A 26,213-nucleotide genomic window follows, 5' to 3' on the forward strand; every position below is an offset into this window, starting at 1 on the left:
AATAGTACATGTGACACTGTCAATTTTGTACAAAATATTTAATTTGTCTACATTTTAGAAAAATCTTTTGTTTAAAATTTGCAGAAAATTGGTTATTACAATTTTCTAGATACCTTTTACTTTTTTCAAGAGCATATTTTTTTATGTAGCCACTTATACCAGCCAGTTAGGCACATGTCAGATACTGGGGCAGGTCCCATAATGTCCTCTGACTTGACTACAGAAAGTACTCCCTATCTTCATCAATATTTTTGAAGGTCAGTAAGTAGGCTTGAAACAATAATTTCAACAACAGCAGCTCTGTGTTATTACTTAATATGCCATTTCAGTATAGCTATATTACATGCGCATTCCAAGAAGACTGTCGTCGATATGAGTGGCTAGAGTAGCTGCAATGATTAAAACTGCATGTAATACACGCACAGATAACTACACTGTATTCTACAATATGAGTTACTAATGTACAGTACAACACTTCTTAGTCAGCTTGACACCAGTATGTCTAAGGACACAATAATGGAAGTCAAGGTGGCATATAAGAGCAGCTTTTCTCCTCATCTTCATTTGCTGTGTGATACAGCAGGAGCTCAAATGACCCATAAATGAACGAACTTGCACTCGGTAATTGGGTGCCTTGTTTACCCTTTCTCACTATTTTCTAACAGAAAAGATAGAATTCATTGTACCATAATCTGAAACTTCTATTAATTAAACTTGAACAATGGAAAATCCAGAATGGAATAATGACAATATTGTGAAAAGGACAGATTGTTACGCACCGTATAGTAGAGATGTTGAGTTGCTGATGGGCATGACACACAGACTACTAAACATGTAAGCTTTCAGCCAGAAGGCCTTCTTCTGAAGTAGACAACACACACACACACACACACACACACACACACACACACACACACACACACACACACACACACACATTCATGCCAATGCAGCTCACACATGGATGACCACTGTCTCCAGCTGCCGAGGCCACTCTCTGCAAGCCATTGTAGAGGGACTTCAAAAAGTAAGTTACACATTATTATGGCAGGCCAAGTAACTTTTATTGAATGCGGCACTACATTTCAAAGTGTACCAGATATATGACACTATTTTCCAACACAGTCACCAAGTCTCTGCAAACTACTGTCAGAACGTTCTACCAATCATTCATTTCCTTAATGACAGAAATCTGCTCCTTGGTGATGAAGCCATTCGAGATGAGACATCCTCATTGTTGGAAAATATGTGATAGCTGTGTATCATTTCTTCAATGGCCTGGACATTGTAATCTGTAGTCAATGTTGGCCTTCCTTCCCAATAAGCATCAGCCATGTCTCTGCAACCTTGGTCAAATTGTTGGCATCATTTCACTACAGCTGGGTGTGACACTGCATTTGGTCCACAAACTGACAGAATTTCAATGTGAATGTGTGTAATTTATATGTTTGCCCATAAGAATCATACTGTCCTACATACTTCAACTTTCAAGTACATTTACAGTTGCTGCACCATTTCACTCACACCCTGGGGTGCACCTGTTAACCATACCACAGCAGAACTACGTCTACAGGAAATCCAGAACATGCACTCTCTCTTCTGACAATGCACCATACTTGCTGTGCAATGACCTTAGCATGGGACAACATGTGTAACTTATGTTTTGAAGTCCCCTCATATCACCAGAAGATAGTACCTTGCACAAGTGTAATTTTCTTCCATTCTCCTTCTACTCTTGGGTGTAAAACAATTGCCTGTGTACTTTTACTTTTGTAAATGTGCTAACACTCTTGATTTTATGAGTGTGACCTTATACAATTTGTACATCAAGAGGAAAGGTTGTAGCATTTGCTTCTAATCTGCTGCAAACACATTTTCAAGAATTTAAAGGTAGTGTTTCACAAGATGCGTAAGACCTTTCCTGTAATCTTGCATTCAACGAAATTTGTTGGTCATTTGTAACATTCTCATGCTGACCAAATAGTCTCATCATGAAAAGGAAAAACCTTCAGACTTCTATTTTTTTCAGTTATACTGGATTCACAAAACACCAGATAAGGTTGAGATTTCAGTATATTATGTGAAGTACCTCTCTTAGAGTTGATATTTGAGCATGTTACATAAATTACCTCTTCTGTAAAGAAGCTGTACCTTCTGCAGAATCCTGCCAATAAACTGCAGCCTGACTTTTTGTTTTGTTCTTAATGACAAGATTAATGAAACTGTTTATCTTTTATCGCTCAGACCAGGCATAAGGAGCTACCATATTTATGACATCACTAATTTATGATTTGCCACAATTGCTGTATTCCAACAATACAAAGATATTTATTTTACCTGTATATAAATATGAGATGCCAGTATCACACTTTTCAAAGAAAGCTTTCATACAGACCCTCAGGTTTTTATACTCAGGTGCATCTTCTGGATCCAGATAATTCCTAAAGGTAATGTAGTATGAAAGAAATATGTTATAAATGCGACTGAGATAGAAATATACACAATGGCTTGTTACTACATTTGGGAGATGGGGTATACTAGATATGGCCTACACTTGAACATGAGAGGGAAAGATAGGTTGGCTGAGGTTCCTGCGGAAAATGTTCGGAGGCCATCATCACACAAAGCAAGTGATTACTTATGTCAGAGGTACCTTTTTGAAGTTAGAATCAGCATTCGGATGCCCTATTATGAAGGAAGTTAAAACGACAAAAGAGAAACACAAAAGGCATAAGAATGCACAGATTTGGATAGTAAGCTGGAAGACCTTATTTTCGGTTTAGAAAATTTACAGAGCTCAGAAAAGGTAGATGTCTTGTGCCTATCTGAGCACCACATAACCACAGGGTTAGAGAAGTTAAATATAAAGGATTATACTCCAGCATCTTACTCTTCTAGAACTAACATGGGTATAGGAGGAATTGTTACATACATGAAGGCAGAACAAACAGAGGTTCAAAACATCAAGACAAGTAGATTTTAAAGTGATCAGCACTTGCAAGTGTGTTCTAGTGAACTAATACTGAAAAATCATTCACTTTTAACTGTAATAATTCTCTTTATGAGAAATTTGGATTCTTTATGGTCAGACAGCAGCCAGCAGTTAATAGTCTGTGGTGATTTTAATGGAGACTTTCTAAGGGTTTATGACAGGAAAAAATGATCTGGAAACCTTACTTGTAGGCTATAATTTAATCTCAGTAATTAAGACATTAAGATGCTACATGATAATGTTTTCACTGAAGAAGGAAATAACTGTTTACCCACTAATAAATGCTCTCTCCGATCATGATGCGCTTTTAGATATGAAGTAATAACTGTAAAAAAAATTAATTATATTGTGTAAAGAAAACTTATGTTAAACTGACACATTCCACATCATTACAAAATGTCGTACTCATGATTTATGGAATGAGTATTAATGTAATGTAATGTGCCTTACAGTATACATAAAAATGTTTTTTATTATAGTTTACAAGAGATGACCTGTGGTGAAAATTATAATGAACCAAATGCTAACATATAATTTAATTTAATCCACAACAATTTCAACATTATCTGAAAACAGCTTTCCTCATAAGGTAATCAAAAAGAGCATAAAACAAAAATGTAAAAAACCATGGGTCACTAGAGGGATTAAAGTACTTTGTGAAAGGAAAATGGAGTTTATCTATTGGCAAGTACAAGTAAAGGTCCTTGTGTTGTTTCAAACTACAAAAAATGCTCATAATTACTAAGAAAAGTTATTAAAAAATCAAGGAAAATGCACATTATGTCAGAAACAAGTAATCCTAACAACAGACTTAAGGCTGTATGGAATGTAGTGAAATGAGAGGCAGGACAAATGGCCAAGTAACAAGATAACATCACTTTTCAATTAAATGGGAGGACTAAAAATGATGAGTCACAGGTAGCAAATGTATTAAATAATCATTTCTTAAATACAGTAGAAAATGTATGGACAAACAGTTGAAGAGAAAAATCAAAACAGTATGTCAAAAAGCAACTCTCATGAAATTCAACCATATGAATGTATAACAAATTTCTCTTTCTGAAATAAGGAAGATTATATATTCTCTCAAAAATAAAATCTCACATGGATTTGATGGTGTTTCCAATGGAGTACTAAACATTTGTGCCCATATATTAAGCCCTGTCTATCTCAAATATGTAATGCATCACTTACTCAAGGCATTTTTCCAGAGAGATTGAAATGTGCCACTGTTACGCCCCTCTATATGAAAGGTGGTAGGATTGATGTTGCAAACTACCAACCTGTTTCACTACTCTCATAATTTTCCAAAATTTTTGACAAGGGGACGTATTCTAGAACACCACACCATCTGAGCACCAACAATATCTTCAGTAAATCACATGTTGCAGTTGCTCTATTGAGAATGCCATTTACGCTCTACTCACCAAATTTTGCAAGCATTAAATATCAAATTAGCACCAGTTAGCATTTTATGTGACCTATCTAAGGCACCTGACTATGTGAACCACAATATCCTCCAAGATATTCTGAGGTTCTATGCAATAGATGGTATAGCAAACCAATGGATAATGTCATGTCTAACCAAAAGAAAGCAGAAAGTTGTAATTAGTAATTCAATGAATGTGATCGGGGAAGATACCTCTGACTGGACAGATCACATAAGGGATTTCTCAAGGCTCAATCTCAGGTCTGCCATTGTTCCTCACATATGCAAATGATCTTTCATCTAATATACAACAAGCAGAATTAGTTCTTTTTGTGGGTAACGTTAGTATTATAATCAGTTCAAGCATACACCCAGCAACAGAAGAATGGGCAAACAATGTTCTTAAAAGTGTCACCGACTCGTTTGGTCCCACTATCAATTTTAAAAAGATACTTCATATTCAGTTCCGCACATCTAGAGGTATACACCAATGAAGAGTGTAACATACGGTCAAAAAATAATAAATAGTGTAGAAATTTGAGATTCTTAGGTGTGCTACTAATGATAATTTAAACTGGAAAAATATATTTTGGAACTCCGAAAACAACTTACATCAACCACCTTTGCACTCTTTGCAACTATTGAGACATATCAGTAAGTTGATGTATTTTTGCATATTTTCATTCAATAATGTCACATGGAATAATGTTCTGGGGTAGCTCATACTTAAGAATGAACATTTTCAACACTCAAAAACGTGCTGTAAGAACAATACTTGGGGCTCACCCACACTCATTCTGTAGGCATCTGTTTAAGGAGCTGGGCATTCTGACTACTGCTTCACAGTATATGCATTCCTTCATGAAGTTTGTTGTAAATAATCACTGTGGCTCAAATTGAACAATGATGTACATAAATACAATACCAGAAGAAAACATGACATTCATTAGCCACATTAAGATTGCCTTCAGCACAAAAAGGAGTGCATAATAATGAATGAAAATTTTTGAATATTTACTCAGTGATATAAAATGTCTGTCAGACAAAAAAGTAAAATTTGAAAATCAACTGAAAAAGTTTCCCCTTGACTATTCATTTTGTTTCATACATGAATTTCTATTATCGCAATGTGTGAAAGGTGGCAGGTAGGAATTACTGACTCACATCTGTATATTTAATAACAATAATAAGAAGGGAACAACTTATAAATTTTCATATTGTAGCCATATTTACAAATTAATCTGTGATGTGAATGTAAAATGATTCATTCCACATCATTATGATTTATGTGCAAATGATCAACAGAACACAAAACTAACTAACTCAATCAAGGTACAAAAATCTGAAGCTTCCGAAACTTTTTAGTACTGTAGTATCACTGGAAACTATACTAGCAGCAGATCTCTAGCAGTGTGTTCGTGTGCTTCTATTATGTCCTTTAAATTACATTCAATAGACCAATCACTACACTTACTTATCTTTTTTCTAATTCAGTTTAAGATCTAATAGCTACATGGAACCAGTTCTAACATGTTGATTGCCAACCATGCCTGGAAATTTATGGCATGGCACCAGTAAAGAGCTAGCTTGTATGAAAAAATAAGAAAAGGGAGAAGAAATATTAAAATTCAATGTCTCAGAAATGAGGTCATTACAGAAGGAGTTCACACATAAAGGAAAATACCAAAACACTCTCTATAAATACACACAATTTTCAGGCCATGGTTGTCTGAGACAAGTTTAGTTAATGACTCTTCTGTCCTGATGCAGTACTGCTTCACAAATATAGCCCAAATCTCCACATTCAAAAAGAAATGTTGATAGGTGGATTGTAATGTTTCCACAGACTTATCTGAATACAAGTTTGTAATAATATATCTACAAACAAAGATGATGTGACTTACCAAATGAAAGTGCTGGCAGGTCAACAGACACACAAACAAACACAAACATACACACAAAATTCAAGCTTTCGCAACAAACTGTTGCCTCATCAGGAAAGAGGGAAGGAGAGGGAAAGACGAAAGGATGTGGGTTTTAAGGGAGAGGGTAAGGAGTCATTCCAATCCCGGGAGCGGAAAGACTTATCTTAGGGGGAAAAAAGGACGGGTATACACTCGCGCACACACACACATATCCATCCACACATATACAGACACAAGCAGACATGATGTCTGATGAGGCAACAGTTTGTTGCGAAAGCTTGAATTTTGTGTGTATGTTTGTGTTTGTTTGTGTGTCTGTCGACCTGCCAGCACTTTCATTTGGTAAGTCACATCATCTTTGTTTTTAGATATATTTTTCCTATGTGGAATGTTTCCCTCTATTATAACCAAGTTTGTAATAAGATTCATTTATTTTGGTGGAAATTAAAAACACACTGCTTTAAAGTGCAACTGACTGTCTCTCCCACCACTCATTAGGTACATTCTATCATTCATTTTCTGCGAGCAGAGGAGGCAATGCCACCAAGATTCATCATCTATTATGTCATGTGTATGAGTATAGGGTTGTGAGTGATGGTTTTGTGAGGCTGTGGTACAAAAAATTCAAGGTTGGTTGCACAGATGTGCATGATGGAAGTGGCTGAGAAAGACATTCAGATGTGATTGATGAACCTGCACAAGATATTGACAAAATTGTGCATGTGGGACACGGGTTCACAATTTCTGAACTTTCTGAAGATGTCCCTCAGGTTTCAAGAACAGCTTTTTCAAGATAGTCACAGAGATGTTAGATTATTATAAGCTTTTTCCAAGGTGAGTGCCAAAATATCTAACCAATGTTTACAAAACTGAAAGAATAGAATCGGTCTTGACAGTCCTTTACTGCTACCATGAAGATGGGGAGGAATACCTAAACAGAATCATGGCTAGGGGTGGGACATTTGTGTAGAACATGACCTCTGAAACTAAGGAATAATCCAAATTGTTGATGTACACTCATTCTATCAATAAGCCAAAACATTCAGACAAACACCGCCAAACCACTAAATGATGATTACATGGTTTGGGATCACAAAGGAATTTGGACAATAGATTTCTTAAATGAAAAGTATGAGAAATTTTGGAAACACCAAAGGTCAATCCAAAATGAACAATTTGTGATGATTACTGAGAAATTGTTATCCTTGACAAAGGATGACCCCATACTGTGTATCGAATGAAATAAAAATATAAGACTTTTTGGCTGGATGATTTTTCAACATTCTCTGTACAGTCCAAACTTGACACCAAGCAAATTTCATCTCTTCCCCAAGGTAAGACCTGACTGCCTACTCAGCATTTTGCGACAGACAATAAGCTAAAGGATGTTGTCAATAATGGGCTGGAGGATCACACAGCCTCATTCTTCGATGAAGGGAAAAGAAACCTGGTTGATGGTATGATGAATGCTTGAATTAGGGTGGTGAGTATGTGTAAAAGTGACATCAACATGTAAGTACAGATTGTATATAAAAATTTATCAATTTTTTAATTTTTTAATAGCTAGTCAGAGATAAATTAATGAATGGCTCTCATATTAGGAAGTTCTGCAGAATTTTGTTCTAGAGCAGACCAGTAGACGTTATTCTGAGAATTAAAATCAGTTACTTAACAGGACATGTTTCAGCTGCTGATAGTACCCCTTGCTCCCAACCTGCACAAGAACTGATTTTCTGGAAAATATTTGTTTTTCTCCCAAGAGTGGTTCGAATTTTTTTTTTTTTTAATCATACTCTTTATAAGAAAGATCATTATCACAAAATAATATTTGAAACACTCTTGTCATCATCTTTGGTCTCTAACTGTTCATTTGCTGGTTTAGTTATTGCTGCATCTCATTCCTGGAGATGCTGACTATTAATCTCATGACATTTTCCTCTTTAAAGATAACAATCATGAAATTTACCACTAAACTTCAAAGAGAGGAATTTCCAATGATAAATATGTAGAATTATTTTTAAATTCACCACAACCTTCAAACTGATTTGTCCAATTTCTATCCACCTCTTTTCCAAAAGACTTTGGTTTGCACTATTATTTAACAGTCTACTATTTGCATAGAGAAGCCCAAGAATTATGATTAATGTGATGTACATCTCAGAATGTGATACTCTAACAATGGAAAATCCAGGATGGAATGTAACAATATTATGAAAAGGATAGTTGCTACTCACCATACAGCGGAGATGCTGAGACGCAGATATGCACAACAAAGAGACTGACACTGTCTATGGTCATATATATATATCTGTGTGTGTGGAGGGGGGGGGGGGGGGGTGTATTGACAAAGACCTTGTTGGTCAAAAGCTTATTTTATGATAGTCTTTAGTTGTACCTATCTGCAACTCAGCCTCTCCACTATATGGTGAGTAGCAACTATCCTTTTCATAATACTGTCAGAACATGATAAATCGAGAGAATAAAGATGGCTACTCGCCATATATTGGAGGCATTTAGTGGTCACCATATATTGGAGGCATTCTGATTTCAGAATTTATTCTGCAGTCAGGGAAAAAATAAGGAGGGGAAGAGGAGGGGGGGGGCAGAGGCTGTCAGCTCTGAAGAAGAATCCAGGTTCATGAACTGAGCTACCGTATTCCAGTTCTTGCTTATTTGGCAATCTAAAGCTCAACACTTTTGTTACATTGTTTGGGCTCATCTTTATTCACTCACTGGATTTTATTCTACCAAGTGTTTTCCAGTAGCACAGAAATCACTGTGCCACATAAGACTTACGTAACAACAACATATTCAAATTTATGCCATAACTTGAGTACTTGTGGAATTGTACGATTGACAACATAACCATTAATCAATTTTGATGTTGCTGCCTACTAAGCTGTTGAATAACGAGATAACTTTAAACTATCTAGCATTATTGACAGCTTCAGAATGTGAGAACAAGATGAGGATAAATGTGTGCTATAAACTAAAGCAGTTACTAATATTACAATGTTGCTTAAAGGTGGGATCCATACTTACAGCTTTTATTGACTCAGGGTTGTAAAGCTGGTTATGGGAAAGGTGTTAGTACTATGTTAGCTGTTGGTAAATGGTATAAATAGTGGCAATCTACCTCATCTGCAACTTCATGCCATCTGCCAGTGTCAGTCTGTTCAACCTGGATGCAGGGACAAAAAAACAACATGAGGAACTATACATGGGTTGAATTATTTGTTACAGAAACATTAATGGATTCTTCTGCCAGGTTAAGAGATACAAATGCTCGTACAAAAAATTAAAAAAATCATGTGACACAAATAATTACAAAACACACAAAACTTAAGCTTGTATAAATGTACCTATATTTACAGCCAATTCAACACACTACATATTCACTTACAGCATAAGCTACTCTTGCCACTGAAGCATCAATATTTACATGGGGCTTTAATATTAAAACACATTTAGATGCAAAAATAGGTATTATAAAAAAGGACAATCCAAATGTTTTGAAGAAAGGTAGTTTTTTGATAAATAGGAATATGATTTGTGCAAATAAAAAAATAAAAATAAATAAATAAATGGGGGAAGGCAACACAATACAAATACCCTTTATCCGATGCATTTTATGTACAACCCCTCCTATATGAATCAAATTCCCTATAAAAGTTCCCTCATAAATCAAATCAGTATGCAAAAATAATCAGTTTTTGAAAATATAACATAACTGGATGGATAAAAAAAAATCTACTCACCAAGTGGTAGCAGGAGAAAACACTTATAGGACTTAAAGAAATGTGCAAGCTTTCAGAGCAGAAGGATAGAAAGGAAAAGAAGAGGGATGAACGAAAAGGACTGGCAACGTTTAGGAAACTGGGAGAGAGTTCAGACAATTTCAGGATTGCAGCTGGTCCTCATTGAATGCACTGCACAACTGATGGCCCACCTGAAGATGACTGGGAAGTGCCCAGCTGAAACATCATGCAATGAATTCAGTGACAGCCATCTACAAGTCTGAAATTTGTTTCAACATTCAATTCACTGGGAAAATTTTAAACAGAGAGAGCTTGGAAAAGTCACACTGCACCAGATTTGGACATTGATATTTCCAAATATCATCTGGTGCAGTCCCCAACAAGTCTTTCCTTCTCATCCTGTCCAGTAAGTCTTCTCTGATCTGGGGTTCTGGACGACTTTTCTGAACTCTACCCATTTCCTAAATGTTGCCAGTCCTTTACCTCCATCCCTCTTCCTCCCCCTTCAGCCTTCTGCCAGAAGGAGGAGCCACTGGCTCTGAAAGCTTGCGCATTTCTTTAACCTTTATATGTGTTTTCTCCCACTGTTGCTTGATGAGTAGACTTTTTAACCTATCCAATTACATTAAATCAGTATATGAGTAAGCTTGTTGCAGTAATTAGCTGCAATTTTTATAATTTTACCTTTTTGTTCATAATCATGCAATTGATCTTGAGCAGAACTTGGAAAATTTAACTATGATGACATCACTGATGGGAGAAATCTATCTTTATAATTTTTTTTGTTTCTTAGATTATCTTCATTTATAATCTGAAACTGATGTTCTCTATTTATTATTTTAGCATATTGCTTGTAGAAGTTATATCAATGGACTCATTCAGTTAGATGCACATACTTCTCTGGCAGCAAATACATTTCCAGCACACATTTCAAATTCTATGGTATTTAAGATTTTATATTGTTGATCATTTATCTTGTTCAAATAATATGGGAAGAGTTTTTACTCACCTAATGGCAAAACTGGAACAGCTAGAGACATAAAAGGTACTAAAGGCAATTATAACTGCCTCAAATATTAAATAAGCTCTACTAACTACATTGTATCACCATGACAGTGCACAGTCACTCAGAACCCTCTGCCCCAGTTCGATACTAATTGTCAAAATTACTTATATTTTATCTCCCACTCAAATTTAATTTGACAACCCTTGTCAATGATGTTTTGTCCTTCATGACTAGTTTCTAATGGCTTGTATTTTTTTGCCAACTAGCCTTAGAACCAGTTTAAAATGGAACAATGTCATCAAACAACAGAGCCACACAGTACCGCATCCTTTCCAACAATATATGTAATGTTATTTTATTGGATAGATAAAAAATCTACTCACCAAGCCGTGTCAGAACACACATGTAAAAGAATGTTGTGATTGGCAAGCTTTCGGAGCCAGTGGCTCCTTCTTCAGACTGAAGGGTTGAAGGAGACCAAAAAAGGGTGAAGGAAAAGGATTGGAGAGGTCTAGGAAAAGAGGCAGATTTTGTGAAAGTCACCCAGAACCGAGGGTCAGGGTAGACTTACCATACGGGATGAGAAGGAAAGACTGATTGTTGGGGACTGCATCGGACAAAATTTGAAAACCTCATAACTTAAAGGTGGAAGACGGGTTAATATCCAAGACAGAGATAACTACTAAAACATCGTGCATGAGTTAATAGGTGTGAAAACCTAACTATATTGTATGTAACAATTATCAATTAGGATGAATGGGCATAGGCAGAGGGTGTATACTGGCAACTCACAATATCCTGTTGCAGAGTATGCTCTACAATATGACACTCGTGACCTCGGTGCCTGTTTCACTACACATGCCATCTGGATTCTTCCCCCAGACACCAGTTTCTCAGAGCTCAGCAGGTGGGAACAAGCACTACAACGTGTCCTTGGTTCTTGCCACCCACCTGGCCTTAATTTATGTTAATTTCTTCTGTCTCAGCTTTTCTTCACTGTAACTACTCTTTGACTCTCTCTGTTTTAGTTTTCTACATCTTTCATTGTCTTTCCCATCTATTTTTCAGTGTCCCTCCCCCCCTCCCTCCCCTGTCCCACCTCTGTTACGTACAATGCACTTAGATTTTCACTCTTATTAACTCGTGCATGGTGCTTTAGTAGAAATCTCTCTCTTGCATATTACCCTATCTTCCACCTTTAAGCTCTCAGGTTTTCAAATCTCATCTGATGCAGTCCCCAACAATCAGTCTTTCCTTCTCATACCATAGGTAAGTCTCCCCTGACCCACAGTTCTGGGTGACTTTCCCGAAACCTACCCCTTTTCCTAGACCTCTCCCGTCCTTTTCCTTCACCCTTCTTCTCTCCCCTTCAACCCTTCTGTCTGAAGAAGGAGCTACTGGCTCCAAAAGCTTGCCAATCCCAACAGTCTTTTATGTGTGTGTTCTGCCGCCACTTGGTGAGTAGATTTTTTATCTATCCAGTTAAATAATTTAAAGTGTAACTCCTCTGATTTGTGAACAATTCCTTTCACTTTTGCTCATGGTTACAAAACTATAGACTTTAAAAATTAAACTTCAATAACCATAATCTTCTGTGTGTCTGTTAAACTTGTGTTAATAAAAATAAACTAGTTATTGATTTCAGAGTGTGTGTTTGATGAGAAGCATTCTTCTTCTGTCTTAATTTTTTTCAGTCTTTATGCTTAATTTCTTTTTTTCCATCATTGCAAATACATGATCCTCTATCTTTCCTTATTGTTATTTGAGGTTATCATTCATCATGCCCTGATTCAGTTAGCACATCAATTTTATTTCTTTTCGAGCATATGCCTGTATATTACTCCTCCAGTTTCTTCACTGATCCTCTGCTTTTTTAGCATTTTTGCTATGACCAAATTTTTACTGCGATTTTATAAATTTGTTCCATTATCTGTGAATTTTAAATTTTATACCCTCCATAAGTAAGCTAAATATATCAAAGAGGTGTCATTCAAAAGAACTGGTAGCTCTATGAATTGTCTCACAATACTATAAGAAATGACATTCTAATGTTTTAAAGGAAATCACTTTTCATTTTTTTTTATCTCATAACATTTGCCACCCAAAATTTTCACAATGGGTTTGACTTCAGGAGTTAATACTCAAACACCTTTTTAAATTAAATACAAAAGCTAATTACAATCAACAATTTCATTAGAAATTTGCAAGTTTTAAATACAGCATTTTTCTACAAAGTAAGGGAATCTGAATCATCTTACCTTCACCAGCTGCCTGTGTTGTGGCTCCTGAATATGCCCAAAGGAGCAACAAGAAAACAACACACAATTAGTAGAGAATATCAACTATCAATCAACAAGCAGGTTTCATTGCATCACTCTTCATAATAACACAACACAGCAAGTATGAAAGCAGACAGGGATAAAACATTATTACTATCACATAATTAATGAAGAATGTTAAGGACATGGATATTGAAGCCAAAAAGTTTACTGCTTTCATAAGGTGTAAAGGAACTTTCTCCACATGCAGCACTACCAAGAAGGTATTCTCATATAAAAGGTGAATACAGGAGTACAAACACACCGATCAAGCAAATTTAATGCTGAAGTGGGATGTAAACCACACCCAAAAGAGCAATGGTTTGATTTTTGGAGAACATTCTGAAAGTAACATGAATAAAAAAATGGCTGATTTAACAAAACAAGGGTTCAGAGTTACCTGGATATGGCTTCTGAACTATTTCATATCTTCAAAAATAATGATTTTAATGAGTTGTGTAGCAAACAAAATACCAAGCACACAGTAACCCGTAATTGTATTTCTTTTTGTGCATTTAGGGCTGTGTGAGAGGAGTTAGGATCTGAATGAAGGATAATGAATGAGTCCAGGATGAAAGGGTGACATATCCTTATGTGAGATCTATAGTTAACTTAATATTGCTAATCCTGCCATTGTTTATCCAGAGGCTGAACACCAGTCTTTGCTTCTACCACATTAATTAACAGTTCCAGGTCCTTGTGCCAGGTCACTCCTCTCTTAACACAGGCATTCGTCAATTTCTCCGTTGTTCTCCTTATGGAGAGCACAACTTACTAATCATGAATATTTTAACATGGAATATTTTAACATGGTAATCTTAAGCTTTCAAATACGAACCCATCTCATTGAATCTTCTGTCAACTGTCTTATCCATTTATAATCATAAGACAAACAAATCATTACATTTAACATAAAAAATGAGAGAGTTCATTTCCTCATATGATAAATGAGTAACCTTCTTTTTCACTGTCAATGTTATCACAATCTGTGATCTTCACACTTGATAAGACCCACTGTCTGTTTTTAACTAATTAATGTAGCACCTCTGTTTGAACTTACAGTGATTACAGGTGATAGCTTAAGGACGGTGTTATAGTCACAAAACTAGAACATGCTGGGGTACATTAAAAGAATGTATGTCTAATGGTATATCACACTGTTAACAGTGCGACATGCTTGAAGATCAAGCTGTAATTGCTTCAGTATGAATTGCAAATAAATTAAATCAATAAATACAGCTGAGTAGAAAGGTGGTAACAGAATAGCCTTTGTTATCCATAACAAAAGATTTCACAGCTGATGCCACCAATTTTCAGTGCAATGGAAGCAACAAGATTAAGAGTTTTTGTTCATACAGACAACCAAGTCGAGGATTAGCACCTTCTGGAAAGTTAGAAAATTTATCATAAGGCAATGTGACAGGAAAGAGTGGAGTGTCTCAACCTAAATATTCAACACTAGGAAAGAACTGAAACTAAAACAATAACTTGAAGAAATTCTGCTATAAGATAACAGAGAGGCATAAGGTGCATATCTAGAAGAATACTAATTTAGACTATCACTTAGCAATACCATTACCAATGTCGGAAAAATTGATAGATACTGGTGTAAATATTGGTTGTTTTAACTCAAGTATTTTATCACCATGAAGAACTGCTCTTTGTCAGCAGAAGCAGAGTTCTAGAACTGTGTAGGGTCAGATGAAGAAAGAAATAAAGATCATTAGCTAGCTAAACTAAAAATAAATCAAAAGCCTTTGCCTGAAACATTTTATGCCCAGAATACAGATGATAAATATGATCTGTATCTCAGTATGTTAACTTATTTTTATGTTGTTTAGCCTCAAAATCAAAACTAGGCAGTGGGGAAAAGCAATAGATTACTAAAAATTATGAGAACACAATAGAAAAATACATTGAATAACTGAGATACTGACACAAGCAGTTGGAAAATAATTGCAGGAAACTAATAAATGCCCTCATAATGAAGAAAGCTGAAAGCAGCTGAGAATGTTATCAGTTGTGAAACAAGTGATAATTTTGTAAAGGATCAAATAGAAGTCATGTCAATGAGAATTATAAAAAACAGTAATTACAGATGGTAAATTGCAGGTATTTTCAAATATTACCAAGTAGGCATGCTAGAAAATTTAATAGAAAAGTAGCATTCTACAAGTAAACTGTCCTATAAGCTACCACTAAAACAATGCATCTCAGTGTTCTGAATGTAACTTCAAAATAGGACCTGTAAAAAAAAGGTACAGAAATTAAAGGCAAGGAACACTCTGGTGGTGATGAAATTCAAGACAGTCTAATATAGCATGTCGATGATGAAGCACTTACATCATTGATGAGCATAGTAATAGTTCTTTCGTGCAAGAATATTTCCGAAAAGACTGAAAATAAACAAGTTTGTACCAACATGCACAAAAAGTAACAAGGATTTTAATAACTACAAGCTTGTCTCTCAAATACATAGATTCTCAAAAATCTTAGAAATATTCATGTCGCATAGATTTTTTCTCTGTTCTATGTACAACTTAGAATGGCAATAGAAAGTGAAAATTAACAGAAAAAGCAACAATCAGTATAATTATACAGTCATTAGATGACAGCAGAGTATGTGTTTCTCTGGATTTCTTAGCAGATTAAAATCATGTGCTGGACTAGTACCTTTGCCTTATGTGTATGATGCACTTAATAAATGAGCTATCCAAGAAAAACTTGCAAGCTACCATAACAGCTTTCATTCTGGTAGTACCTCTCTCAACTTTAAAACTCAACAGGAACTCTTCTTGAGGAAGCTGACAACAATAGGGATATTCTTGAAATAAATCTTGTGGCTAAATCGTTTAATAGAAGATACCCTTCACATAAGTGCCAATCTACCAAGGTATGTACAAGACCTGTATAGTTGAGAAGTAGGAGAAAGGTGCTGGTGCTACTGCAGTGGTGAAAGATTATGAGCCAAGCCTGGGCAGTTTACTTGCCAAGAGCATTACACACGGAAGTCTTGGGTTCAGCTCTTTATTTCTGCTGACTGAGTACATTAAGTAAAAACTCTGAACTGGAATAGTTTGAGTGAAAAGTACACACTACAACATGATAACTTATAGAAAATGAACTGAATGTGTCCATGGTATTCCACATTAGAGAGAAGAGAGAAGCTATAGATGAAACAAAGTTGTAGGAAGCAATGGTCAAAAGATTCTTAAGTATTACTTCAAATAATGATGTTAGATGGGAAATTTTCAAGAATACCTGCACAATTAGGCCCTGTTTTATTCATAATAGTCAACGTCTACTATCTGCCCACAAACAACTTCTGTATGATGGACCCTTTACACTATACAACTATTTGAACAAGAGAATGGGGAAACTACTTATGAAATCAGACTGAGTAATGAGGAAAAACTTTGGCATTTTAATTTTACTATTTTTCTGAGCACATAAAACAAAAGCATCTCTCTCTCTTTCTCTCCCCCTCTCTATCCTAACATTTATCCTGTCATACAGGGTCAACTGTTTTCATGATTTAGCAGATTTATTTTATAACTTTGTGGCCAAACACCATTACTGTTGCTACAGTTAGCCTAAGAGAGAGAGGATGTGTACTATCTGTCTGTGAAGGGCATAAACTTTGTTCTGTGAGTTAACAAATTTTAACTTCTGGTGTGTCTTAACTGGCCAGCCTAGCATTTGCCTACACAAGTCTGGACACTTCCTACAAACCTCACTCAAGCTGGCTAGTTTAACATATCAGAGGTCTCGCAAGTTAGCGTGCTGCACATTAAGCTATATGAGGAGGGCCTATAAAACAATGTAATAATTAATAAAAGTAACACATAATTCAATCAAAAACAAATGTACACATTCATAAAACCATGAATAAAAACCAATTAAGACATGTACTGCACCCAATGAGAAATCATAAAAAATGACCTCAGTATTTGGAACCATATTAATAATATGCATGGTTTGCAATACATCAGGTGTGAGATATTTGTCTTTGAATAACTCCAAAAATAGTAGGTGCAATAAGAACCAAACCATATTAAGAACTACCTAACCAAATAAATTAAATTCGTACAATAATAAATAATGTTATTGGATAAATTAGCAAATACTTCATATCTAGTCACTAAATTTTTATACTTATTAATCATAAATCATTTAAGAAGCTATGCAGCATCGTCAAGTGACAGTTTTGGTTTCTTGTTCAGTAGCATTGCTCTAACAATCAAAATTGTCACTGATGTTGGAGTAAAAGTGCCTGAATGTATCAAAATTAATTAATACTAAAATTTAGTGACTGGTTACAAATACTTTGCTTATGTATAGTTTTAACAAACAATCAAAGATTCTGACTGTGTGAAAATGGGTGTGTGTAAAATAAAGTTGTTCAAACAATGGAAAGTCTGGGATAGAATAACAAAAACATGGAAATGCCAGATTGCTACTTACCACATAGGGGAGGTGTTGAGTCATAAACCGACACAATGAAAAAGAATGCTAGAAATATTTCAGCTATTGGACAATGTTCTCCTTCAGAAGTAAAAAACTCACACATTCATAAAAGAGCAACTCACTCCGTCTCTGGGTGCTAAGGCCTATCTGCCCAGCCTTTGTGGCCAGAGACAGTGGCCATGTGTGTGAGTTGTTCTTGTGTGAATATGTGTGTGTGTTTTCTACTCACTTGCTCTATGTGGTGAGGAGCACTCTATGCTTCCCATATTGTTGTTATAAACTTGGTTCAGAGAGATATGATGATTAGCAATTGAATCATATCAAACCAATTTTCAAATTTTCCTGTATATATGTGAGCATTGGCTTCTTACTTACTCTCTGCACACTGTGTATTATTAAAGTGCTTTTGCTTGTTTGAGTTTGACCAGTACGATTTCTCATTTCCAGCTCTTTGAGAGCTGAATCAGTGACAGCTTCACCACCATTTGTTAAGTTCTCTGCAAAAAAGATGGAAACTTCAGGTCTTATGATGAAATGCTATTCTAAAATGCTGTCTGCTATGTGTATTCTTTAAGACTGAAGATACTCTGAAATAAATGTTAGAATTTATAACACATTAGGCTGTTTATGTTAACAAATAAATGAACTGAAGTTAATCATCTGATGAAATCAGTTTCTTGCTGCCAAACTACAAGAGGATGAGCACACAACCATATATTGAGTTAATGGCTTGACTCCCGACCATGGTGCCTGGTTTTGCACTGTGGCATTGCGCCCTAGTGAAATTCTTTTAAACCATGAAAGCCCAGTCTAATAAACAGCCAAGGAATAAATTGCAAATCAGCAATAAATGTGCAACATTAAACGAGATGAAATAGGAATAGTCCTTCAGAACAAATATGTACCCAGACACCAATACTAAGACTGACCCTCAATTTTATTTAGCCTGAGAAGCAAGTCCTATTGAATGGTGGCCTTATACAGGATAATATTACACATACTGAAAGAAATAAGATTTGAAATAGCAGTGCTATCAGTGCAAACAGAGTGTACAAAGGTAATGTTTAACTTGTACCAATGGCATTATGAAGTGCTCCAGATTGTTTTACTGGAAAAATTCCCCACATTTAACAATTCATCAAGTCTCTCTCAATAACTAATTCATCAAAAACAAAGTTCAGTATCTTAAGTCCATATTAGTACACAATGAAGTTGCAATGAAATGACTACGTCCAAATTAACTGCACACTAAGCTACCACTTAACACACACAGCTCATAGGCTGCACAAGATCTTAACACGTTACCTCACCAAGAACACTGACCAAAAGACAATAAGTATTCCAATTATATACATTATATCTTTGAACAACCGCACATGAATATAATTTCATTACAGGTAAATATCACCAAACAATCAACTTTAAGTTACATTTCACAATTCATATAAATGGAATGGCAATTGCTAGTCAAATGTGCTACTTTATTCTCTCTTGCTGATTTCACACTATATTGTTCAAATAACTTCCTTACACCTACTAATTCCCAAATTACTTGTAAAATAAACATAAACAATTAAAAACAGTAGTACAAATAATTCATGCATAGACTAACCTACTTGTGTAGCTTCACAGAACTCTTTATTTTGGAACTCAATAATAACAATTCAGTATTTTATTAATAACAAATTGCTGGTTTGTTGGTATGTCTAATATGCTGATATTGTAGCTGATTTCAATAACTAGAAAAATCGTGTATCATATTCATACAAAACATATATGTTTTATTTGTTGTTTTTGTTATAAACAATTTTACACATGACCATCAATAACTTTAATTCTATTTGTTATATAAATTTGGCACTAATTTTACTGAACTCTTATCTTTATTGCAGTCTCAATGCTGTAATCAGATTTTCTGTAGCTTTACTGTTTACAGTGAATATATTAGCTTTAGTTTTTGGGTCACAATCTCACCATATTGCACAGTATTCATAATCATGTGGTGGCTCAGTTTTACTCTTCGTCCCCCTGCAGGGAAACCTAGGTGGCTTCCGCTTACTGGCACACTAGATACCTGCCCAACTCCTTGCTTGGCTTGTTCCAGCCCGTTGGATCTCTGGATGGCTTGTTCCAGCCCCTTTGACCTCTGGATGCCTCTCTGTTACCTATCTGGCCCAGCCACTACACTGCCACTTCTCAGCTACATATCACTCAACCAAACCTTCCATCTTTGATCAGTTTTATGTTACAACCTATGCTTGTAACATTACTAAATAATTATTGAAGGCAACACTAATTCATAAAAGATAGTATTCCTCATTATTTGTTGCGTATCAACCTCATCTCATGTTCCACACTTCATGTCAGATGCCTCAAGTCATACTCTCTATTCCAAATGTCTAGAGTGTTTTTGTACCTCATGAAAAGGAAGTTCATTTTTGATTAAGGTAACTAGATTATAGACCTTGAGTGTCCCTCTACCTATCAAGTTTTTTTAAAATATATATCTGGTAGGGAGCATATATTTATCATTGCTCCTATATCTGGACTTTACATTTTACACAGTTCTCTTGTAATTTACTTTGCATGCACTCATTGTGCATCTTTCTGCATTTTGATAAGATGTTGTTAATAAGTATCTTCAACTATGACATCATAGCTCCAAATTATGACACTGGAGGTGAGGTACTTGTTAAACTAATGTGTGGGCTATGTAATTGCTGTCTTGGTACAAAACATCCATTTTCTGTACTACTTTATCAAGATTAGAGTCAGAGCTAATTAAAATTCCACTTGATTGAAACTAGGGACAGAACCAGCCAAAAGTTAATAAAATTACTAATGTAAATTCTACATACCTTGTGTATCTGGTCTTGAGAAAACTGTTTTTGTTGTTGTTATCACACCACCTGATGGTGAAACAGTTCTCAGTGTTTCTTTCAACTTGTATGGTTTGTCGCCCAAAAGTGGAATATCAGGTCCTTCAATGAACAAGAACTGAAAGAGTTCAAGAACACATGAAGAACTGTAAAAAGTCTCCAAAAACATGAAATAATATATGCAAAGACAAGTTAAACACAATTTATTTATTTGAATGCTCTTAATTGCTCTACTCACTACCTGTTAAACAGACCACCAGTAACAACGATGTTTGTTCTTAGTAAGCAATTGGTTTGTGAAGAGAATGGTATGTTATAACACAAATCCGTCAATATTTTGACAAAACTCTCTCCATATAGTGAAGGGGCTATTTACAAGTGCTGGTGTGATATCCTTGGGTCCAATATTACACACTTCCTTTAGTAAAATAATTTAATTGTATAGATAAAAAATCTACTCACCAAGCAGTGGCAGAACACGCACATAAAAGAAGGTTATAGTATGGTGAGCTTTTGGTACCAGTGGCTCCTTCTTCAGGCAGAAAGGTTGAAGAGGAAGGAAGAGGGTTAAGGAAAAGGACTGGAGAGATCTAGGAAAAGGGGAGATTTCAGGAAAGACACTCATAACTGTGGGTCATGGGAGACTTGCCTGATGGGATGGGAAGGAAAGACTGATTGATATTATATTTGAGTATAATGACTTTCCTGGAGACTAGAAATCTACTCTGTAGGAATCAGCATGGGTTTCGAAAAAGACGGTCGTGTGAAACCCAGCTCGCGCTATTCGTCCACAAGACTCAGAGGGCCATAGACACGGGTTCACAGGTAGGTGCCGTGTTTCTCGACTTCCGCAAGGCGTTCAATACAGTTCCCCACGGTCGTTTAATGAACAAAGTACGAGCATATGGACTATCAGACCAATTGTGTGATTGGATTGAGGAGTTCCTAGATAACAGAACGCAGCATGTCATTCTCAATGGAGAGAAGTCTTCCAAAGTAAGAGTGATTTCAGGTGTGCCACAGGGGAGTGTCATGGGATCGTTGCTGTTCACAATATACATAAATGACCTGGTGAATGACATCGGAAGTTCACTGAGGATTTTTGCAGATGATGCTGTGGTGTATCGAGAGGTTGTAACAATGGAAAATTGTACTGAAATGCAGGAGGATTTGCAGCGAATTGACGCATGGTGCAGGGAATGGCAATCGAATCTCAATGTAGACAAGTGTAATGTGCTGCAAATACATAGAAAGATAGATCCCTTATCACTTAGCTACAAAATAGCAGGTCAGCAACTGGAAGCAGTTAATTCCATAAATTATCTGGGAGTACGCATTAGGAGTGATTTAAAATGGAATGATCATATAAAGTTGATTGTCGGTAAAGCAGATGCCAGACTGAGATTCATTTGAAGAATCCTAAGGAAATGAAATCAGAAAACAAAGGAAGTAGGTTACAGTATGCTTGTTCACCCACTGCTTGAATACTGCTCAGCGGTGTGGGATCCGTACCAGATAGGGTTGATAGAAGAGAGAGAGAAGATCCAATGGAGAGCAGCGCGCTTCGTTACAGGATCATTTAGTAATTGCGAAAGCGTTACGGAGATGATAGATAAACTCCAGTGGAAGACTCTGCAGGAGAGACGCTCAGTAGCTCGGTACGGGCTTTTGTTAAAGTTTCGAGAACATACCTTCACCGAAGAGTCCAGCAGTATATTGCTCCCTCCTACGTATATCTCGCGAAGAGACCATGAGGATAAAATCAGAAAGATTAGAGCCCACACAGAAGCATACAGACATTTCCACAAACAATACGAGACTGGAATAGAAGGGAGAACCGATAGAGGTACTCAGGGTACCCTCCGCCACACACCGTCAGGTGGCTTGCGGAGTATGGATGTAGATGTAGATGTAGATGTAGATGGGGACTGCGTTGGAGATTACTGATTAAACATCATGCATGGGTTATAAGAGTGAAAAGCTAAGTACATAGTATGTAACAGAGGTCACAGGGGGCAGTGAAAAATAGATGGGTAATATATTAGAAAACTAAAATGGAGTGAAGAAAAGAGTAGTTACTGTGAAGAAATGCTGAGATGGAAGAAAGTAACATACACTAAGGATGTAACGATAGCTCACACCTGTGGAGTTCTGAGAAACTGACGTCTGAGGGAAGAATCCAGATGATGTGTATGGTAAAACAGGCACCAAGGTCATGACTGACATGTTGTAGAGCATGCTCTGTAACAGGATATTGTATTTTTCCAGTATACATCCTCTGCCTATGCCCATTCATCCTAATAATTTGGTGGTAGTCATGCCGATGTAAAAGGCCAAACAGCGTATATGTAACAGTTGGAATATGAAGTGTTGTTTCACAGGTGGCTCTCCCTTTATAGTATATGTTTTGCCAGTTACAGGGCTGGTATAGGTGGTAGTAGAAGGATGGATAGGCCAAGTCCTGCAGTGGAGAAAGTCACAGGGGTAGGAGCCATACGGTAGGGAGATGGGTGCAGAAGGAGTATATGGTCTGACAAGAATATTGCGGAGATTGGAAGGGCGACAAAAAGCTATACTAGGTGTGGTGGGCAAAATCTCAGATGATTTTAGGAAGTGATGGTCTTTTCAAAGTACCTGATTAACACATTCCAGAACGAGTGATCAGTGGTGTGCTCCGAAGTTGTTTTTTGGAGGGATGAGCAGTGCCAGGATTGGATGGGATGGTTCAGGAAATCTGCTTTTGAACTAGGATGGTGAGGTTATTATGTCCAATGAAGGCTGAGGTGAGAATAATGGTGTATTGCTGTAAAGATTCTACATACGAACAAATATGTTTGCCTTGAATGCCAAGGCTGGATAGGACGGAACATTTGACACGGAGCTACTGGCCCTGAAAGCTTGCCTAATTATAACCTCCTTTTACATTTGTGTTCTGCTGCCGCTTGGTGAGTAGATTTTTTATCTCTCCAATTAAATTATTTTGTCAAAAATTAACTGTTTTCCTTGTTACACTTCTTTTAGTGGTAGATCTTGGGGTGGGGGGACATAAGTGAAAATGGCCAAAAAAAATCGCTTTTTGAAAACTGCTACCCTTAGTATCTATAGAATATTCTCTGATAGTTTCACTTCTCAAATAATATTAGAAACGAGTTAAGACTAATAAAATCTGAGAGCCTGCAAGTTGTGTGTCGCATACACTTTTGCTGGACACCAATGACTTTGTTTACAGTCTGTGGAATTACAAAAGCAGTAAGTTTTATCTTTGATTTCAGCTTTATGCAAAGACTTCTATAGGCGACAGACTACATTTTGTTCCTTAATGAATTTGGCCAATTGTAGACCATTCAGAACCTAAGACAAAAGGACAATTTTCTTCTTCTTATCTTCTCAGAGCTTCTTCCTGTGTTTGCCGATGGCCAGCTTCTGTTTGTTTGACATCGCCCGCCTAGGTTGTGAATTTTGTTATTAGACAGGAAATTTTGCAGTACTGATCAGTAGCCTGAAACATTCCATGTCCTGTAAGGTGTCTTCTGTGACATTAAGTTTGCTCAAGTCCTTTCTTGTCTCTTCCAGGTGTTTTTTAATTTGAAAATGAAATTGAAAATTTTCTTCATTAGCCTATTGTCATTCATTCTGTACATATGGCCATAAAACTTTAATCTCCTCTTATTGTGACTGTGACTGTTCCTATGTTTCTGTGTAGATCTTAATTTCTCCTCTTCATCCAGTTGCTATCTTTGTTCTTTTGTGGTATTAACATTTTTCTGAGTATTTTCCTTTCCTTCTATCTTTCTTTTCCAGTTCTTCTTGTTTACCCTTCCATTCAGTGTTGGGCATTCAGATCCATAAAATGCTTCCAGTTTAATTACTGTTGTGTGCTGTTTAATTTTTGCCTGGAATGATACTGAACTTTTATTATATCAGTTTGTGTGAGTTTGTATGCTAATTCCTTTTTCTTTGATCTTCCTTTACTTGTGATATGATGTAACCAATTTGATTGTATGCAGTCTCCCAAATACTTACACTTATCAGCTCTTTTGATGTTCCTATGTGTGTTTGTATGTACTTTTTTTTGTTGTGTTTATGTTGAATGTAGTCTATTTTCTCAGACAATATTTGTAGCCCAATTTTAACTGCAGTTCTGTGGAGTGTTTATATCACTTTCTTTGCATTTGGTTTGTTCTCAGAAATTACTGCAATATTGTCAACAAAAGTGAGATGTATCACCTCAGATCTTCCTCTTCCTTGTCCTATATGGATTCCTTTAATGTTTTTCTCTTGTAGTTTTTTTATCCCCCTCTATCATGACCATGTCTAAGACCAGATTGACAAGAATCAGTGAGAGCCCATTGCCCTGCCAAACATCTTTGCTAATTCTGAAGGATACAGAAACCTCTCTTAGAAATTTAACTTTCGAAGTTGTGTCTTTGAGTGTCTGTTCAACTACCTGTCTGGTGGTTTTGTTGACACCCGTTTCTTCCAGTGCTAGGAATACTGGCTCTCTGTTTGCTTGTCTGTCGGTCTACATAATCATAGGCTTTTTTAAATCAATGAATGTAACAACCGTGTTAAGGTTCCACATTGTTCTGATCCTGAGAATAGCTTTCAAGTTAAAAATTTGCTCTGGGCATGATCTATTTTTCTGAACCCTGCTTGGTACTCACCAAATGTGTCTTCTGCATGATCTTTTATTTTACTCAGTAGAGCTTTGGATATAATTCTGTAGGTGACTAGAAGCAGAGATATGTCTCAGTAATTGTTTGTGTCTGTCCTGTCACCCTTCTTGAGTAGCAGATGGATTATGGCTTGTTTCCGGTTATATGGTATTCTTCCTGTCTTCCAGCAATCTTTAATACCCTCGAATAGTTTCAGCTGCCCACTTTCCTCCACACCTCAGCTAATATCCCTTTTTCACCTGGCACATTGCTGTTTTTCAGCTGGCCAGTGTATTGTTCAATTTGATACAGTGATGGTGGTTCTGCATGTGGCTTTTTCTTTTGAGGCTGTCCGAAAATTAGTCATCATGTTGGTTCCTTGCAGTTTAGAAGATTTTTTAGGTATTTTGCTAGTAACTCATTGTTGTCTTTACTGTTGGTAATCAGTCTGCCTTTGAATCTTTGAAGTATAGGCTCATTGGCTTGTAGCCTGTTATTTCTTCTTTGAAAACTTTATAGAAATCCCTAGTGTTGTTCTGTCTGAAAACTGTATCTATGTTCTCAAATTGCTTTTTCTTATATTTACATTTCCATTTTCAATTAATTTTTGATACCTGTTTTCTGATCTCAATGAATGTGTTCCAGCCTCTCTCCATTTTGTCAGAGTTCCATTTTTTTTCCAAACTGTTAGTCAATGCGCTATCGTTTCATCACATATGTTTGCTTCTTCTTCATTGTTGTTCTAGTTCTTTCATCTTTTCTATCATTGCTTCATACCAAGATG

At 36.3% G+C, this 26,213-nt stretch overlaps 1 protein-coding gene across 1 annotated transcript in view; it reads right to left on the reverse strand.

Annotated features, from left to right (window-relative positions):
* The window catches only part of LOC126458447 (phospholipid transfer protein C2CD2L), a 598,436-nt gene that overhangs the window by 76,563 nt on the left and 495,660 nt on the right, over positions 1-26,213 (reverse strand). Inside the window, exons 8-11 of the mRNA XM_050095510.1 lie at positions 20,754-20,892; positions 18,271-18,392; positions 13,369-13,395; positions 9,483-9,527 (exon numbers count right to left, since the gene is read on the reverse strand). Coding sequence (XP_049951467.1) covers positions 9,483-9,527; positions 13,369-13,395; positions 18,271-18,392; positions 20,754-20,892 — 333 coding nt within the window. The remainder of the gene's footprint in view (positions 1-9,482; positions 9,528-13,368; positions 13,396-18,270; positions 18,393-20,753; positions 20,893-26,213) is intronic.

The sequence above is a fragment of the Schistocerca serialis genome, chromosome 2, assembly GCF_023864345.2.
Source record: "Schistocerca serialis cubense isolate TAMUIC-IGC-003099 chromosome 2, iqSchSeri2.2, whole genome shotgun sequence".
Taxonomy (NCBI): domain Eukaryota; kingdom Metazoa; phylum Arthropoda; class Insecta; order Orthoptera; family Acrididae; genus Schistocerca; species Schistocerca serialis.